General features: G+C 30.1%; 2 protein-coding genes across 2 annotated transcripts; one reads left to right on the top strand and one right to left on the bottom strand.

Annotated features, from left to right (window-relative positions):
* Positions 1 to 1,816: 1,816 nt before the first annotated feature.
* On the top strand, positions 1,817 to 2,763 carry LOC126674099 (probable calcium-binding protein CML16). The gene has a single exon (XM_050368475.2). The coding sequence runs from the start codon at positions 2,139 to 2,141 to the stop codon at positions 2,613 to 2,615; it is 477 nt and encodes a 158-aa protein (XP_050224432.1). The 5' UTR covers positions 1,817 to 2,138; the 3' UTR covers positions 2,616 to 2,763.
* Positions 2,764 to 8,719: 5,956 nt separating this feature from the next.
* Positions 8,720 to 14,229, bottom strand: LOC126674116 (phospholipid-transporting ATPase 10-like). Its single transcript, XM_050368497.2, has 9 exons — positions 13,627 to 14,229; positions 11,815 to 13,160; positions 11,340 to 11,727; positions 11,160 to 11,248; positions 10,961 to 11,069; positions 10,318 to 10,524; positions 10,076 to 10,201; positions 9,668 to 9,958; positions 8,720 to 9,554 (listed from the first exon to the last, which is right to left on the bottom strand). Exons 1-9 carry the CDS (start codon positions 14,026 to 14,028, stop codon positions 8,952 to 8,954), a joined length of 3,561 nt encoding a protein of 1,186 aa, XP_050224454.1. The 5' UTR covers positions 14,029 to 14,229; the 3' UTR covers positions 8,720 to 8,951.
* Positions 14,230 to 20,612: the final 6,383 nt, after the last annotated feature.

The raw sequence follows: 20,612 nt of genomic DNA, 5'->3' as shown, positions 1-20,612 counted from the left end.
TAAAATTGAAAAATTAGTGAAATTAAAATGAATAATTAGAGAAATTGACTAAAATTATTATTAGTTTTTTAAATTAATTAAAATTTTACCAATGAATTGTAGTTCAAATGGTATAAACACTAGACAACAATTATGCTAGGTTGTGGGTTCAATTTCTCTTACAAACGCTCCCTCTTTTTCAATTATTAAAAAAAGATTAATTAAAATTTTTAAAAATTAAACTTTAAAGAAAATGGTGAAAACATTTGAACTTTTTGCACGATTTAAGCATGGATTATCCTTCAATTTGGGCAGAAGATTTTGCCGGATTTTATAGAAATCCCGGCTAAACTTTGATCTCGCTTTGGCATCACACCATATGGAATTGAATAATCTTCTTTCATTGTAGTATTGTGTCATTATCTTGAAAAGTAGTGCCCCACTTTTTATATTGATTGATTAAATATAATTTGCAATTAACCAGAGAACTAGTACAATTAATTTCCCCTTCTAATTTATCTTTAAAAGGTTCAAGTTGTCCTATATGTATGAGTAATGAGTTTACACAGAGATGCTATATTAGCAATATCACTTTTAAGAGCAAAATTAATTTAACATTCATATATCTATTATTTTTGTACTTTTGTACTTTTCAACTAATAGTTAACTAGGGTGTTCAAAAACAAAATAAAATAGGATGTATACAAATTCAAAACGAACCAAATAACAAAACCGAACTAATAAATTTGGTTTGATTTTATGTTATAAAAAAATGCTTTTTTTGTTTCAATTTAAAATTATAATCCAGCTAACTTTTGATATAACTTGAATCAAAATAAATCAATTGAACCAACTGATTTAGTTTGATTAAATTTTAAAAAGTTAATTTTTTATAAATTGTTTGGCCTAATTGTGTTTGATTTTTTAAAATATAAATCTTAATTTAGTTTAGTTTATTTGGATACCTCTACTAAACTATTTCAAGATATTAATTGAGTGATGTCTTACCTCCCAAACCTGCAATTTTAGACACGATACAATTAAATGATACAACATGACACGAACTTAAACGAGTTTGGGTTTAATGTAAATGAGTTTGGTCAACCCGTTTATGACACGATTAATTTCGTATTTAAATGGGTTTTACAAGCCTAACCCGTTTAAACCCGTTTAAACACGGTTAACTAGTTTTAATTAACTAATATTTATTTTTATAGTTTAAATATTATTAAATTCTTGATTTTAATTAAATTTTTTCTATTATCTATAGTACTTATCTCAAAATATAGTAATATTTCTTTTAGTATTATATTAAATAAATTAAAAAAATAGTTAAATAATTAAACGAGTTTAAACGTGTCATTTTAAACGGGTTGATGCATTAACACGTTTAGATAAACGTGTTTATACGTGTCATGTCGTGTAATCCGTATAATATATGTGTCGTGTTTGAGTTTTGTATATCAAACCCGATTAATAATCATGTCGTGTTCGTGTTTAGGCTAATCATGTTCGTGTTTAAACGGGTTTTGACCTGTTTATGACCCCCAGACACGAATTGTCAGGTCTAACATATATACATTATCTATTTAAATTTAGTTTTAAGTTTATTCAAAGCTCAATTGATCGTGTGAGCTATACAATCAAAACTACTATATATCTTATAATATTTGTTAGAAAAATAACAAATTTTAATCTAAATAGACGAGTATAATCGTATAAATAATAAAATTCCGCAAATTTTTCAGAATATGAATCACACAACTCATTCATAAAATTAGAATAAATAATAGAAAAAGGCACCGATATCCACTCCACATGCATTCATGTGCCCTAACAAGAGTCATAACCTAACCTTCATACCTCATTTACACCTACAAATGAACCTCAACAGAAACTTCCCTTCCCCATCCCTTTCCATTACATCTTTTTTCTCTCGACAAAACAAAACAAAACACAACCCAACACAACTCAACACAACACAACACGCTTTCATTTTTGAACCATTCCAATAAAAGACACAAAAACAATCACACAAGCCTCACATCACACATCTACCACAAACCAAAAATACCTCAAAAACACAATTGAAACCAAAAATAAACAAGAAAAAAATCAAACATTCTTTTTTTCTTCTTCATTAAATCCATCATTTAGCCATGATGGCCACTCTCCAATCCGACCAAATAAAGCAACTAAAGGACATATTCATGAGGTTCGACATGGATTCCGACGGCAGCCTAACGCAGCTAGAACTCGCGGCCCTTCTCCGATCTCTCGGCTTAAAACCCACCGGGGATCAACTCCAAGCTTTGTTATCAAACATGGATTCAAATGGCAATGGTTACGTCGAGTTCGACGAGTTGGTTAGCGCCATTTTACCCGATATGAACGAAGACGTGTTGATCAATCAAGAACAATTGTTAGAAGTTTTTAGGTCATTTGATAGAGATGGTAATGGTTTTATTACAGCGGCTGAGCTGGCCGGATCAATGGCTAAAATGGGACATCCATTGACTTATAAAGAATTGTCTGAAATGATGAGAGAAGCTGATACGAATGGAGATGGTGTTATTAGTTTTCATGAATTTGCTCATATTATGGCTAAATCTGCCTCTGATTTTCTTGGTATTTAGTGCATTTTTGTATATATTTAAGATGTTCTTGATTTTTTTTGTTGATAAATTTGGTGATATGATCATGATCAAGCTCAAGATTCATTTTCGTTTGAAGATTTCATTCGTTTTTGTTAATAACATATTTTTTTATGGATTTTCTTGTTGATCATGATCTGGAAAATGTTCAATAATGGTGATGATTTCAAGGATCATAATTTTGGATGACCTCTCAAATAAATCTATTGACTTTTCTAGTCACAATGCAATTGTCAATTTTACATTTTTCACATACTTCAATGAAATTAAATTGATATTTTAATTTTTTACTAGTTTACTGTCTTTTATTTAATTTTATTTTAATCTTATTAAAAATTATGACTAAATTCACTTATTTAGAATAATAGCGGCAAACAATAAATTTTAAAGAAGAACAATACAGAAATATTATTTTTAAAGATTATGATTTACAAAAAAATTGATAAATATTTTTGGAAAAGAAAAAGTGAAAAAGAACTGTTGGAACGTAAATTTTTTTTTTTTGGAAAATGAGATGCTTTGTTTATTTTTATATGCACGCTGAAAATGAAAATTCCAAAATAGAAATCCCAAAAAAATGAACGGTATTTTTATAATAAGATTTTATAAATATTCAATTTCAGAGTTTTTAAAATAGATTAGAAACTGAAATACAAGATTTAAAACTTTTATTTGTTTTCATATTAAAAAGATCGGAACGAGAGAGTGCGAGATTGAAATGACTACAAATGAAATGAAAATATACATCCGGACACCTTCATTTCCAATGTAAATCATCTATTATATTTTAGGAGGTTGGATTTTGATGCTTTTTGAAGAAATTTAATCTTAAGACTTTAAAAGAAAAAAAATAGAAAAATATATACTAATTGAGCTACAAGCATCGGTATATATTTTTAATACCACTTGCATATAATGTATATTGTATTTATTGTTAGTGGTTTAACATTAAATTTGACATGAAAGTGATATTCTTGAATCTATTGACTTGACTTTTAGTAGTGTTCATGATATAGATTTTTTCAAAAATGATATTTTCTTGTATTTGTCAAACATTACTATTCATGGTGGTATCATCTACATATTTAATTTCTAGTATTACTTTTACAATTGTTAGTAATATCTTTTTTAAGCGAATAACTTGGCTTTATTTTCATTACTAAAAATACTATGTACCATAAGAAAATAATAATTTAATTAGGATTGTAATTTCTATTTTTGCCAATTATTAGAATTGGCTGAAGAAAAGAAAGATCCAAATAGTTGTATGTATCCAACCATACATGAGAGGCAAACCAGATCAATATTTTTAAAACTGGACTGGTAATCAAACCGTCTTCACAAGGGGTCGTGCTTGGACCAAATCCACCAGTTTAATTAATTTGATTATTTTTAATTTAATAAATAATAATCATTAAATTTAAAAATATATAATATAAAAGTTTTAAATAAGAAATATGGTGATCCATTAAAATTAAAATAATAATTAAATTTTATTGTATGAAATATAATTACAATTATTCAATGTTTAAAAATAGGCTTAATTACTTAAAAAACCTTCATCTTTTAATATTTTTTCGTTTATACCATGACCTAGGAAAAGTTTATTTGTACCCTTTTTTGATTTTTTGTTTTCAACTCTACCCTAAAGCACTAAATTGAACTTTTTTTATCTAGAAAAAGCTTAAAATAATCCTTCATTTTTTAACTTATTTGTATTTCTTCAAATAGAAAAAAGATGATATAACCCTTCTATTTAATTATTTTTAATATTTTCATCCTATAATTAATTAAATTGTCAAAAAATAAAATTTTGGGGTACAATTGAAAACGAAAATTCAAAAAAGGGTAAAAATGAACTTTTTCCTAGGTCAGGGTATAAACAAAAAATTGTTTTAAGGTGGGGGTTTTTAAGTAATTAGGCCTTAAGAATATGTAGAATAGTTCTTTTATATGGGAGAGATAATAAAGGTATGATTTATTTTTTTCAAAATTTTAATAACAACGGTTATTAAATTAAAACAAAATTATGAATAAAAAATACAATGACAGAATTAAATAAAAATATTACTATTAAATTTGATTATGTAAATATAACTATAAACAATTAAAACTTAAAAATATGTAAAATGACGAATATGTATTAAAGGAAGAACGAGATTAAGAGCGTCCTATGAAAGAAAAGTAGGTTCAATCATTCAAAAACATATCTTTTTTATTTTTTATTTATATTTTTTATTTTTTTATTTATATTTTAAATTTTTTAAATTGTCAATTTTACCTCATTTTCTAATGGTCAACTTCAATTATATCATTTTTTTTAATTTGGAGTTCTTTACTATAAAAAATATTCAAATATATTCTACATATTCGGCATGTATCTAAATCAAAGTTTAATATTTTTGAAAGAATTAAAAATAAAAACTATGAGTCAAAAAAGAAGTACATATTTGAATTCTTTTCAAATGAGAAAACTAAATTTTTTAAAAATGGATACAATTAAAACAAAAAGTGGATAAAACTAACAATTTTAAAAACTAGATTACTAAACACCACCCCTAACTTTACCATTTTACCCTTTTCTTTATAAAAAACAAATTCTCTGTATTCATTCAAATCTATCAAACGAGAACCATATTTTATAGTGTAAATACCAGATTCCGGGCGAGATAGAAGTCGGGAACCGCCGATGAGCATTCGATTTTAAATTTTTTTATCGTATTGATGTTTTTTATTTTTATTTTACAAAAAAATTTCCTAGCGGACGTCCCCGGTTCACGTCCGGCCTCCGGGCTGATGTTAACCAGTGACATCCCCAAGAAAAAAAGACATAAAAATTGGGAGATGTCGAGAGACGTCCCTCTTCTGGGGAGACGTCCTCGAAGGACGTCTTCCCATTGGGCCGACGCCCCCAGTTGGCGTTAGGGGTGTTCAAATTCAGTTTGGTTGGGTTATGAGCTTATAACCACCCAAACTGAATTTCTATGGGTTATAACCAAAATAATTTGGGTTATGTTAGTTTAATTATTCAAAACCAACATGGGTTATATGGGTTATTTAACTTACTTTTTTTTGCTTTTTATCACTTTAGATGAAAAATTTAAAACCCAAATTTCAATCTGATTTTTTTAAAAAAATATATATATATTTCCAGAAAAAAAAATATTTTCAGGAAAAATATTTAAAATTTTTTTCCAGAAAAAATATATTTTGATAAAAAAAATAATTGTTTTTTTTAAAAAAATTTCCAGAATTTTTTTTTAAAAAAAATATTTATTTCCAGAAAAAAATATATGAAAAAAATTTAAAAAAAATTTTAAATTTTTTTTTCAGAAAAAATATATTTTGATAAAAAAATTTTAAAAAAAAATTTCCAGAATTTTTTTTTTAAATATTGTTCCAAAAATATTTATTTCCAGAAAAAAATAATTTTTTTGAAAAAACTTGGTGAATCAATCAACAAATGTATATGCACTTTAAATAGGCCTAATTACTTAAAAAAAACCCACCTTATAATATTTTTTTCGTTTATACCCCGACCTAGGAAAAAATTCATTTGTACCCTTTTTTTGATTTTTCGTTTTCAACTGTACCCCAAAATTTTATTTTTTGACAATTTATTTAATTTAAGGATGAAAACATTAAAAATAATTAAATAGAAGGATTATATCAACTTTTTTCTGTTTGAAAAAAATACAAATAAATCCTTCAACTTTAAAAATGTTTAAATAAATCCAACAAATCAATTATATTTAAATTTTTATTAACAAACTAAATAAATTAAAAAACAATTCCGACAAACCACCGTACTCTTTCAATTTATACACCGTTACAGATTTTTTTACAAAATTTTTTTTTTTTAATTTTTTTTCGGGTCGCTCGAAAGGAGGAGCAACCCGCTCTTCCTCCATGGAGGAGGAGCAGAGATCTGCTCCTCCTTCAATGTCAGGGAGGAGCAGATCGCTCCTCCTTCCATGTCAGGGAGGAGCAGATCGCTCCTCCTTGGCAAGTAAGGAGGAGCGATCTACTCCTCCTTGACAGAAAGGAGGAGGAGCTGCTCCTCCTTGACAGTAAGGAGGAGCGATCTGCTCCTCCTTACTGTCAAGGAGGAGCAGCTCCTCCTCCTCCGGACGGAGAATTCGATTGTTTTTTTTAAAAAAAAATTATATAATTTTACGGTTTTGTGTTTAAAAATTATTTATAGATAATACAAATTCAATAATTATTATAATTTTAATTTTATAAAGAAAAAGGTATTTTTGTATTAATAATAACATTAAAGTCTAATTAGAATATAGGTTATAAAATGAAGGACTATTTTAAACTTTTTTTTAGCGAAAAAAAGTTCAATTTAGTGCTTTAGGGTAGAGTTGAAAACGAAAAATCAAAAAAAGGGTACAAATGAATTTTTTCCTAGGTCGGGGTATAAACGTAAAAATATTACAAGTTAGGGGTTTTTTAAATAATTAGGCCCTTTAAATAATATATAATCCAAACAAACCCAGATAAACCAAGAAACTGTTTTAGTTGGGTTATAAAATTTCAATAACCCAATGGTTTATGATTAAAATGAATATAGTGTTTTGGGTTGGTTTCACATGGTTGGTTTGGGTGGGTTATGTAAATTTTCTACACCCCTAGTTGGCGTCGACCCACTGGAAAATTTTAAAAAAAATAACGAAAAAAATACGATTTTACTTCGAAAAAGTCGGAAAAACTTGTTTCGGAAAGTCGATACTCGTTACCCGCATGTGATTAAGAGTTTTTTTTCTTTTTTTGGAGAAGGGTAAAAAGGTATTTTTAGGAGCGGTGTCAAGTAATTAGAGGCGGCGAATAGTAAATTCTTTTAAAAATTTGAAACAAATAAAATAATAAAAAAATGAGACATTTTTAAATTATTAAACTAACAAATATTGTGTGAGGGATAATATTGTTTGTGTAATAGAGAAAGAGAGAGAGCGCATATGGATAAGAGCAAAAGCCAACTAGGGGTATAAACGAGTTAAGTTACTCGCGAGTTATTCGATAGCGACTCGAAAAATTTAAGTCTAGCTCGAATATCAATTAAGAAGGCTCGCGAGTCTAAACAGAACTAAATGAGTTTCATACAGACACAATATAATAGTTTATTTTTATTATATTTATCTTTTAAATCTTAAAATTTAATTGTAAACCATTTTAATTGGTCATATATAATATTCTATGGTGAATTTTTAAAAAATACATGAAATAATATAATGTTTTAGCAATTAGTTTTATTTTTTTTATTAAATTTAAGTCGAGTTTGAGCTCGAATAAGCTCATGAACTAGAATTTTTATAAGACATTCGAGCTTAAATTTGACGTAGTTCGGATTCGACTTGGCTTCTTTATACTCCTAAGAGTGTTTATCCCATGCAACCGTTGCGCCACGTCATTTTTACATCAAGCCAATGAGCATTTGCGATAGGGAATCTTTTAATTATTACTTATTTTTTTTATCATTCAATTTTCCACGTGGCTAACGCACAATTGGTTTGTTGCACGAATGACATGGCGCAAGGGTTGTGTGCAATAATTTTTCTACTCCTAAAGGCAACACATATTTTTTGGACAAAAAATGCTGCTTATATGTCAAAAATTGGATTTGTCCGCCATTAATATATATATAAGAATTTGTTTATAGATGTCTGATAAGAAAGATGAAACTTATATATTGAAACCTGAGAATCAAGTTTTTACACTATTAACACTGAAAAATTTGATTTTTACCAACACGATTCCTTACAATTTAGTAACTTGACTATCAATTTTTTTTCTTGTAATTGCATGTGATATTGAGCAATTAATCTCATAATAAATTTTTTAAAATTAATTCATTGTTTTTTTACTTTTTATCCATTACCTTATATATATATATATCAATTATAATTTTAATGGGCTAATTAACTAATAATTATTTTGATTAATTGGTAAAAATTAATAAATTTAAGGGACTGAATGATTTAAAAAATTTAATTTAATGTTAATTGTTCATTACATATAAGTTCAAGAGGAAAATGAATATTTGCATTCAGTGTGATATAACATAAAGAAGGAAAAAAAAGTTTGATAAGATAATTTTACATTATTATTGAATTTCAAAATGTACAACAGAAAGTTGTATAGAATGTGTAAGAAAAATAAAATAAAAAAGGCAGTATACATCAATATCTCACTTCTATGCTAAACACACAGAGTAACTAACTTATACAAAATCAAGTATACAACAAAGAATATAACTATCCTACTCCATGGAGAATGATGTGCTGATATCTCTGTGTGGTTCCGGATCGGTCGCTACGAACGTCTAACTGATGCTTTACGTGCTGTGAAACCTACCGTTGCTGTGCTTACCGATCTTTGTCGCACCATTTCAGAAAACTCGGGATCACTTTTACCCTCATGATTCATCCACTGTAGCATTTGGTGATACATTGGAAAGAACTGCATTTGAATAGCTGAAAATAGGAAATACGGGATCAGCGTCGTGAGCATTACGAATAAGGTAACAAGCCAGTAAGACGGAGTTGGGGCGAGGGCTTCTACGAAGAGCATATAAGCGTTTCCGGATGATACAGGACCTACAGCTCCATAGATCATAAGGAAAATATACCATAAAGCGATAGAACCCCAAACTAAGGCGTGTTGTACACGAGTGAAATAGTTTATGAAAAGAGCCATTTGAACGTTAACAGCCCATACGACACATGTGTACATTGTTGCACCTAAGATGTCCCTCCCAACCGTTCTGCCATCTTCGTCGAAAGCTTGATGCTCTAATGCTTTTGTGCATAAAAAGAAAATCATTATGGCGCTGTAGATACCGTTAAACATCCAGCTAATTATTCGACGCCAGCTGAAGAGTACGTTTTGGACACCTTGTTGGTACAATAGAGGAAACTGCAACAAAAAAATTCAGAGTTAAAAAATCATTGCAAATATATGACTGCGAACCTCTACAGAACATAATGGCGAACAAACGAGTTTGCTCGATCAATATGCATTATATATACCTTGAAGATAGATTCTTGGGATACATCCTGGTCGAGAATTCCCAAAGCAACAACGGGAAACGAACTGAAGAAGATACTATACAAGGACATAAACCAATCATTATATAAAGGTTGCCCGGAGAATGATGCAAATGCCTCGTATAAGAAAAGAGTGAAGCCAAATGTGATATTTTTGTAGAAGAAGTAGCAGATCATTGACGAGATTCTCCGATAACACCAATGTCCGTGCAAGAGAAGCAAACGCTCTAAATAACGAAACTGAGCTATGGAAACGTCACTTGACATGACAGCCTAAGATGGAAACCAGAATAAGATCAGATTCACAAGCAATAAGAACTACATCAAGAAAAATTTATATGTATATACAAGATTCAAATTGATTATAATAAACCATTCCGAAAAACACACCTGCATTCCTTCAACACCACTAATTCCTATTCCGATATCTGCTTCTTGAAGCATACCCACATCATTGGCACCATCACCAATTGCCAATGTTGTTTTTCCAGTTCCTTCTTTCACTAGCTTAGTGACCTGTCAGTTTTAATTAAGTTAACCATTTTTAGCAATGTTTCAACCAAAGTACAGTAACATAGACGTAAAACAAAATAACGGAAAACAAGAACAAATGTAATAAAATGATAACTCACCAGTGCTTTCTGTTTTGGTGATGATCGGCAGCAAATTACAGACGCACAACCAACAGCAAGCTCTAGAAACACATTCTTAATGTCATCATCCAAAGCATAAGTAAGTGATTTTCCATCAATAATCAATGCATGAGCATCAGAGCCTGTCGATCCTTGTATCAGAGCCTTCCCGTCATTTATTTGGCGTAAAATACTGTCTTTCGATGCCTTAAAAAAAGAATCAACAAATCCATTGTTACTTACTTACTACAGATAAATTTTGCAATTTAATCTATATGTGAAAACAACGATGCTTCTGAATGTAATGCATTACTAATCTCATTCGGTTTTATTATGCCTGGAATGGCATTTTTATGCAATACTAGGCAGGCAATTGAAACATTTTAACTGGGTTGAACTGGACACACTTTGATGACTTAGATCTTTCGCGTAGTTTTCACAATATTATTTCGAGCAACTAGCCATTTGTCAAGTGGACTCTTAATATGTAAAGTGCATGAAAATGACCGAAACTACCAATCGACAGAACTAATTTCTAGACTATTAATAGCATGTATATTGTGTTGAGTAACTGAAAATTGCACCCTCCCAAGAAACTCACAAAACTGGAATGAACCTATTTATGATCTTAAATAATATTTACCTTGGCAATCGCGTTTTTGTCCCCTGCTTTTTCCAATGCTTGAATATCCGGAGTCTCCAAAGTGATCAAAATTTGTTTCATTCCTTGTCTAAGCAAACTACAAGCGAAACTGCAAATACATATACTTGTATCAGTCTCCGTGGAATAACAAGTACTCTAGGCATCATCTTAAAACTCTCATAGAAAAACAAGTTCTTACCCAATGTTGATGGCAGTCTCCATTTTATCTCCTGTCAGAACCCATATTTTAATTCCAGCTTGAGCAAGTTTGTCAATGCATTCAGGAACCTGATAGTGGAAAAGACGAAAAAACATTTCAAAATCTTTAAAAATGCTTCCTTACTTAAATTATTATGGTCTATTATTTCTCCCAACTCACCCCCTTTTGGAGTTTGTCTTCGACAGCAGTTGCACCAAGAAGAATTAGATTCCTCTCCATATTCTCTGCCAAGTCATCAATCAATGTATCGCGATCTGCACTTACTGAATTCTTCGCCTCCGTAAATTTCTGATTAAAATCTACGTATTCTTCTTCCTTAAGTTCTCGGTAGGCAAGTAACAGAGTCCTTAAGCCTGCATCTGCATACTCATTCACATGCTCCCTAGTCTTATCTTCATACTCCTTACCATTCAGAGCAAGCCTTTCAAACATAACGCTGTCAGCACCTTTACAAAGTAATAAAATATTTCCCTCTTCATCTCTTACTATCGCAGACATTCGTTTCCTTGCACTGTTAAACTCTAAAACATTCAAAAGTTTGTATGACCTGCATGAAAACATAACATTGATTAGATACTTTCACAAATATATCTGTCATAAACCAATAGAAAGATGATATATGTAAGATACTGACCTTTCTACTCGCCTTCTCGTCTCCAGAACCAACTCCCTCACTGAAATAGTTGTTTGAGTCCTGCCGCAGAATTCAAAACCAAGTTCTCTTGCTGCAATCACAAATGAAGCTTCATCTGGTGATTCAGCTTCATATGAAATCTTCCCAGTCTGTTCATCTTCTTCAGCTATAGCGGTATGACAGACCGCTAATAAACGTAAAAACTTCTGTATAACAGAAGCATTAGGCTCATGAACCCAGTTTCCATTCATTATCCTCTCATCTTCAAAATTAAAACCTTTAACAAGTGGTGTTCTATCCTCAGAAGAATTATGACCCTGACCGTTTACTTCTTGAATCTCTGCAGTTCCTTTTCTTCTATCCATAGCTCTCCCAACTTCCGTATCACCACGGCCATAAGCTGTCCCAGCCACAGTACACTTGATGAACTCCATGGCATTGCATGTCAATGTTCCAGTCTTGTCAGATAAAACTGTATCCACTTGCCCAAGTTCCTCCGTCAAATTTGAGGTACGAGCATGGGCTGGTTTGTCGGTCAGCTCATAATACATTTGAATATCTCTATTGATGAATACACTTTGAAGAATTTTAACAATCTCTATCGACACATACAAGGAGATGGGAATAAAGAAGGTATATAGCAATAAAGCGGTCAAAAAATGAAGAAAAGCGGCTGTTGATGCTTCCTTAGGATCAAAGTAAACATCAGAATCATCAGGTCTGAGGTACCACCTTTTCATCCTTCCATTTTTCAAGTCATTTTCAGTTTCAACACCGAACACAATAGATCCAACTAACGCCATTAAAAACACAAGACTCAACAATACATACACAATCAGATCCATCTTCCTTTCAGTTCTGCTTCTCTTTGAAGGAGGAGCTCTAGAATTTTGCATAACCTTGGTGTCATGTCCAGTGAATACAACTGCTCCAACTATGTATTCTGTATTTCGGAGTTTGGAATCTCTAAGGAGAAGTTGTTGAGGACTGAGGGGATACTGGTTTTCTTCATAATCAAACGTTCCAACAAACGCATACAAATTTGCATTTGGATCCTCACATCGGATAGTAGCTCTGAAATCCTTATAGTTTGAATCCTCACCTAAGTCAGCAGTTGCTGGCAATGCCTGTTTTACTTTCAAATTCGTCTCCCCATCGAGGTTCATGGTTTCAACATAGCAGACTGCATCGTCAAAACTAGAAGAAAGCAAAAGGAGATCAGCCGGAAAGTATTGATCCTTCTCCACCTTCACTATATCTCCTACTTTCAGATTCTTCCATTCTGTCTGCTTGAAAACACCATCACCTTGATGCACCTTAACTACTCTATTGTTCATCTCAACATCCTGAGTAAATGAATGAACAAGCAAATGATAAGTTTCCAGTAAACGACGACATTTTTTACATAAAGCACAACCAATAGGATTTAGCTGCTATTAACACATTTATTATGACAATCAACAGAAAATGCAGGCATTCTCAAAGTTCACTATAAAATATAACCTCTACGAATTATTCTGAGCATTCGTATCAAAGGACTCAAACATAGATTGAACAGAATTATAGCATCAACCTCCATTTGCACAGGCCACAAAATTGAAGTCATTTTGGTTTACATTCTTTATATGCAAATCAATACACCATACTCTACGCTGCACGAAAACTTGTCATTCCAAAAATGCTTCCAAAACTCATAAATTTACATTTTGCAGCATAATAATTTCAAAGTTTAACCATTTCATTCGACGTTTTCGTTTCATGCAACACAGATTAAATTCAATAGTACCAAAAAAGATGAAACCATAATTTTACCTGCTGTCTTCTCTTCAAATCCTCAATGAGTTCCTTAACCATAGTAGCTGCAATAATAAAAATAAGAGGAATAATAACACTGACAGCTCCATAAGGAGCCAAATCAGTAAAAGATAAGATACCACAAACCAAGAAGTAAAAATTGGCCACTCTTCTAAACTGCTCAAACAATGACTTAGGAACAAAAGAAACAGGAGTATACTTAGTAGTCCTCACATAATTGTCAACATAGTTCCGAATTCCAGCTTCGAAACTCTCTGATTCATTACAGAACACAACTCTTGAAAACCCTGGCCCTCCTATCTGAGAATGGTCATCTTTGTCTGATTGTTTCCCACATGCAAATGAATAGATTTTGCTCAGACGCAGTCTCCTTTTCTTACCACCTCGACCAACTGCCATTTTGACTCTATTATGTTGCTGTAAGGTACTGAAGTTTGGTTCTTGAAACAGAAGCCCAGAATCAAGAATTTTCGAGGAACTAATTTGTTTAGTTTGGTTTATACATTTGTAAGAATGTTCAAATAATAAGTTTTGAATTGAGAATGAGAAGAGTTGGTGTTGAATGCCATATTTAATAGGACAGGAAATGTGAACATGTAATCAAATTTTGCTTGCCCTTGGGGTTATGACTCTGATGACTTTGATAATGTATAAAAGATAATGTGGTACTTTGAACTATTCTTGGAAAGGAAATGAGTAAGAAAGTGAAGAAGAAAAGTAAAAAGAGAGGGTGTATATTGGAAGTTGGAACGATTTGAACATAGACTAACGACTTTGGGATGTTGATGGTTGATGGTTGAGGTTAATGTTTTTTTAAAAAAAGGGATAAATATGCCCTTAATGTTTATTATGAGGCTGAGATAATGCTCTTAAAGTCTAAAAAAATGTTAAAAATGGCTTGCTGTCTTTAAAAAGGGTCAAGAATGCCCCTCGTTCTAACGTGGTGTTGACTTCTGTTAACAAAAGCTAACGGTAGGTTAGACAAATTAAAAGAAAGAGAAAATTATGAAAAAAAGAAGAGAAATTTATGTTAAATTTCTTAACACGTCATTGAATAGGTTCATGGATAATTGATGGATCAGGTTTATATTAGGGCCTCTTTGGATCAATTCTAGTGTAGAATTCATTTCATTTCTAAATGAATTCAACATGAAAATCATTTGAAAAATGAACTTTTGTATTTGATTTTCCGAATTTTAAATATAAAAATAATAATAAATTAAGTGAAATAAATTGAATATTGTATTTCGAGTATAAATATAAATTTAAATTGTGAAAATTCATTTGAATCTAACACATACCTTATAGAAATTCAATTGAATTCCATAAAAATTGTGAAATTCATTTGAACCAAACAGACCCTAGAATTTTCCATTATATATGGCGAGCTAAAATCACATGCAAGTTTGACGTGATTAATAAGACCTTTACTCTATGACGGTCATATTATGCAATTGAAAATAAAAGGCCAAACCCATGTAGAGGTCTCTATACTTTACATTTTTTTTCCGTAGGTCCTTATACTTCATTTTTGTATTATCTGGTCCCTCTACTTACCTATTTTTGATTTTCAGGTTCTTTGTGAATTTTTTCCAGTCCCTCTATTTACAATTTTTGTTTCCTCAAGTCCCTCTACTTACAATTTTTGTTTCCTCCAGCCATACAAAAGGACCGAAAAAAACTCATAAAGGACCTGAAAATCAAAAATAGGTAAGTAGAGGGATCAAATAATACAAAAATGAAGTATAAGGACTTACGGAAAAAAATGTGTAAAGTACAGGGATCTTTATATGGGTTAAGCTAAAATAAAATTAAAAATTAATCTGCAAACAAAATTAAAATCCCTAACAAAATCTTTTTTATTTTTTTGGAATTACAAAAAAATCTCCAAATCTTCAAAACAAAATGACCGTGTTAAAGTAAAAGGGAAGGTAGAAGGGAATTTCTTATTTGAGTGCTGCTCATTATAGATATGTACCAAAGGTTTCTATGTGTCTTTTCCCTTTCTTTTTGTGCAATTGTTGTATGTTGGATACTTTACATTGTTAGTATAAATTTTTTGAATTTGGATAATCTTTGGTTTTATTTAATGTGGCGGCATAAGGGTGTTTGGTTCAAACAATTAATTAATAAAAGTAAAAAAATTGTGTATTTAAATAATTTATCTATTACTTTGTTATAAAAATAATAATCCATTATTTCATAAATTTACATTTTAATAAACTACTGATGAATATTTATTTGCATGCAATTTACAATGATGAACAGTTTAGCAGTTGGAGATGATTTAGATAGCTTGCTATCAAGAACTTGGATCCGTATGCTATTTTCATGTACAAGGAATATCTACTACTACACAACACATTTGTCTGTGCGAGAATTGAATATTCTCATATTCTAGAATGCCAATATTTTCTGCTACAACTTTTTGAATAGGAAAAATAACAATTTAAGAAATAATACTTTTTGTATTTTTTTCGGTAATGTTAATGTGGAAATGATAATGGAATTGAGAAATTTTTAAGTTTCTTGGAAATTCTTACAACTACGCGTTCAATTTGATTTATCATCAAGTGGCTAATTACATTAACAAGAAATTAATGGATAGAAATCCTCAATATGATATACTCACTACAAGAAATTTTGTATATGGCAACAAATTATTTTGCAGCTAATTTTTTTTTACTGCTAAAAAACATTTTGCAGCATTAATTTTAAAAGTTGTTGCCATTAGTTAAGTTATAGCAGCATTTTATATTAAATTTTGTTACCAATTATTTAACGCAACGTTTTATTAGCAGTAACATGACACAATTTTTTTTTTGTTACTATATATTAATTGTAACAATTTTAGTATTATTAGCAGCAAAAATGTTTGCTGCTAATTCTAGTATTTTTTGTAGTGACTATTAGTAGAAATATCTTCCATAATTACTACTCGTTTAGTCGAAAAATAAAGACCATCTAAAAAGAACATGAACAGTTATATTGTTTTTTCTTCTAGTACCAAACACAAAAAATGACTGAAAAATATCTTCCATAAAAAGGTTTAATACGAAAATTATAAATTTTTCGTTGTAGCGCATGTACTATTGTCGAGCGTCACTCTTGATGTTATATTTCCGAGCAAACAGTCTCAAGCCATGCATAGCCCGTAGAAGATTGTTGGAGCTTCTACTCGAATAACATCAAGAACCGGCAAACTTCGCTTAGCCGCAAAGACCATTCCTAATAACAGTCTCGAACCTAGTTGAGCTCCCATTTGTTGGAATAATTTTTAAAATTCTATTTGTGTTAGGAGTTCACTAATGAAATATTGCGATGAATGGTAATTTTGTTGTCATCAGACAATTAGAAAGTTTAATCCAATGAGAAATAATATTTGTTGTGAGATTAGTCGCAGTGTAATAACAGAAAATTAATTAATAAATCAAACTTATGACAAAATATAGAATCGAACTAAAACAAGCACAAGATTTACGTGATTCGTCAAAGACTAATCTATGGACAAAATAATGAGTTTTATTCACTAATAAATGAAAGTTACAAAAGAATGATAGAGATTTTTCTAATGATCAGACCCAACAATAACCCAAAATAATGTTTTGGACGTACTAATTTGCCTCGCACTTTTAAAAATTTTACAAGTCATGTAATTTGTCTATTTATAGAGTTTAAAAAGATCAAAAGAATAAGGAGTCCAAATCTAAACAGGATTGTAGTTCCTTTCCTACACAAAGAACAATAATAAGTATAATTAATATTCAACACATATTAAGGTAAATTAAATAACTAAACTAATTAAAATTATAGAAATAATCCTAATAGTCTCCTCCCTTAACTAGAATTCTTTTGCATCTTCAATAAATTAGAATAACACTCCACCTTCTCCACTTTACCATAACCAGTTATTACAATTGAGAAATTTTAAATAAGTCCAGAAACGTCTTGAACTTTTCAATGCTAAATGACACAACAGATAAATCAAATAATTTATCAACCAATTAGCACGTAGCTGCAAATTTGTTGGTCTTGATCTTGGTACCGTCATCAGTAGAATTTGACGAAAGAGACGAACTCGTAACTAATCCATCAATCTCATACGAATGACCAATTCTATGAGCTTTCAATAACACCACATCATCTTACACAATATCTAAATCTCCATTCCTACCATAAACTCATACCCACAAATTTCTAAATTGGATAGAGAGATGGGATTCTTACTCATTTCAAGAACATGTCGAACATCGATGAATGTTCTAACTTCTCCATCATGCATATTGGTCTTGAATGAATCAATGCCCAAAAATTTGCAAGTTCAACTGTTTCTCATAACTACAATCCACTATGAATTATGTTGTAGTCGAAAAACCAATCTAAATCGAAACAAATGTGATATGAACAACCTAAATCTGCATAAAATTTCGAAGTTACAAATTTGTGCTGCACTTTTGGACCAAGTCGGTTCTCTCGGTTAAACCGGTTATAGAACTGGCTCCCCCTAAAACCCAAACTACTAGAACCTTTTTATAGTCCTCATCTGATTCATCTTCAACAATGTTGGATTGAATATTAGCCTTTCGATAGTTTTTGGTTTTTGAAATTTTTTTCAACAATCAATTTTCCCTTTTTTTTGCAATTACAAGTAGAGTTTTTGTGTTTCGGACACTTGTTATCATAATCTATTTTTATGCTAGTATTGATTGTAAAGATAGTATCAGACATCTGACTAGCATTACACATTAGCTTCTTATCCATTACCTCCTTCTAAAATAGGGCCTATTTAACTCTTTTAATAGAAAGCGTATCATGATTAAATATTAATTTTCACGAAATTGCTTATAATCAGAAGATAATGAATAAAGAAATATAAGAGACAAATCTTCTTCATCATATTTAATATCTATATTCTTCAAATCCATTATAATGGAATTGAATTCCTCAAGTTGTGCTTTCAATGACGTACCTTCAGCCATGTGGAGCATATATAGACGGTTTTTGACAACAAGTTTATTGGTGAGATTTTTCTTCAAGAACTGCATTCCGAATTTCTTCCACCAATTCAAAGCGGATTTTTCGCGTAGAACTTCACGTAAAATATCATCAGATAAACATAGCTGGGTGGTAGATAATGCTCTCTCATCAAATCTTCAATCTCGTCTTCAGTCATCTTCTATAGCAGCTTCATCTTCTCCACTGATGCTTTTCTTAATCCAGCTTGTGAATCACGCATCTTGATTTTCCATAAGAAAATACTCTTTGTGCGATCAAACTTCTCGATTTCAAATTTTGTCATAGCCAATATAAAAAAAATACCAAATAAATATCAAATTAAAATTGTCGCTCTGATGCCACTTATTGTAAGATTAGTCTTAACGGAATAGCATAAAATTAATTAGGAAATCAAGCTTATGGAAAAATATAGAATCGAACAAAAACAAGCATAAGATTTATGTGATTCGTCAAAGACTAATCAACGGAAAAAATTGTTTGTACAAAATCAAATTAGATTTATACAACTTTTAAAGAGTTTCAAACAGTTTTCAAAAACAAAATTTGCAACCACTATCTACAAAAAGTTTTAAAAAATAGTTTCAAACAGTTTAAAAGCATTAAAAAACAGTTTCAAATAGCTTATAAAGTTTTCAAAAACTGAACAAAGACTTCAAACAGTTTCAAACAATTTAAAACAGTTTCTATAAACAGTTTCAAATAATTTATAAAAAAATTAAATTAATTATAAAAAATAGTTTCAAAAACTCTTTTAAACAGTTTTAAACACTTTTTAAAAACACTATTTGCAAGTTTTATCTAAAATAATTTCAGAAAAAAAGTTGGAAATAGTTTACAAAAATTTCAAACCGATTATAAAGATTTCAAACAATTTCAAACAACTTACAAAAGTTTCATAACAGTTTATAAAGATTTCAAACAATTTAAAACGGTTTGGAAAAATAATTTCAAACAGTTTATAATGGTTTCTACAAACAGTTTCAAACTATTGACAATGGTTTTAAATATTTTTATATCGCTTCTAAAAATAGTTTCAAACCGTCTCAAGAAAATAAAAAAATTAGTTGGAAACGGTTAAAAACGGTTTCTAAAATTAATTTGAAAAAAATAAGAACAAAGGGTCAAGTCGCCCCTGAAATTGTGACATGGATCATCTAATTCAATTTATACGTTTTTGAGCAATTGACCCCAAAACTCTTCATTTTTGGATATGACCCGATAATTTATATTTTTATTGCAAAAAATAGATTTAGGTTAATTTTATCACAACAATTAGGATATTCTCTAATTTCTTTTCCGCATCCCTCACTTCCTATTTGTATTTTACATGTTTTAAAAATACAATTATGGGATAATATGACCCAAAAATGAAGAGTTTTAAGGTTAGTTGCTAAAAAAAGTATAAATTGAGTTTAATGACCCCGTATTACAAGTTTAGCGGGCGCGTTGACCCCTTTGTTCGAAAAAATAATATGAACAAAATCGTCAATATTAATTGACAATTAACAGATAACAGAATAAAAAGAGGAAGAAGACGATAAAAATAAGAGGATGCAGTGGTGGTGATGACATAAAATTTTCAATTTCTTTAAGACATGCGATTTAATTTTTCATTGGTAATTTCTTATTTATCTCGTATTTTTGATTGTTTGTATTATGAATCAAAAATATTAGATGACCTATAAAAAAATAAAATAAAATTTTAAAATAGAATAAAAAAAGTCGAAGAAGAAGAAGAAGAAACATGAGGAGAAAGAATACGACATACAAATGTTTAAAGGAATAGAATAAAAATGCTAATAGGTTAAATTTTTGTTGAGAGTACAATTAGAAATAATATAAAAATAAATTTTTAAAAATAAAATACTCATGACAAATAAGTCAAAAAATTGAGTCTTTTCTGCAAATTCTTCTTTATATATTACCAACAAATCTCAAAATCAACTTTTCTGTTAAGTAATTCCTTA

This window comes from Mercurialis annua, linkage group LG3 (assembly GCF_937616625.2).
Source record: "Mercurialis annua linkage group LG3, ddMerAnnu1.2, whole genome shotgun sequence".
Classification (NCBI taxonomy): Eukaryota; Viridiplantae; Streptophyta; class Magnoliopsida; order Malpighiales; family Euphorbiaceae; genus Mercurialis; species Mercurialis annua.
Note: the sequence above shows the minus strand (reverse complement) of the source record. Positions and strands in the feature narration are given on the sequence as shown.

Bases quoted from the DNA above. Each gene is read 5' to 3' on its own strand.
- LOC126674099 (XM_050368475.2), top strand. From the start codon at position 2,139: ATGATGGCCACTCTCCAATCCGACCAAATAAAGCAACTAAAGGACATA.
- LOC126674116 (XM_050368497.2), bottom strand. From the start codon at position 14,028: ATGGCAGTTGGTCGAGGTGGTAAGAAAAGGAGACTGCGTCTGAGCAAA. The intron at 13,161-13,626 runs GTAAAATTATGG...TCATTTACTCAG, and splicing joins ATTTGAAGAGAAGACAGCAG to GATGTTGAGATGAACAATAG. The intron at 9,555-9,667 runs GTATATATAATG...TTTTTGTTGCAG, and splicing joins CCCAAGAATCTATCTTCAAG to TTTCCTCTATTGTACCAACA.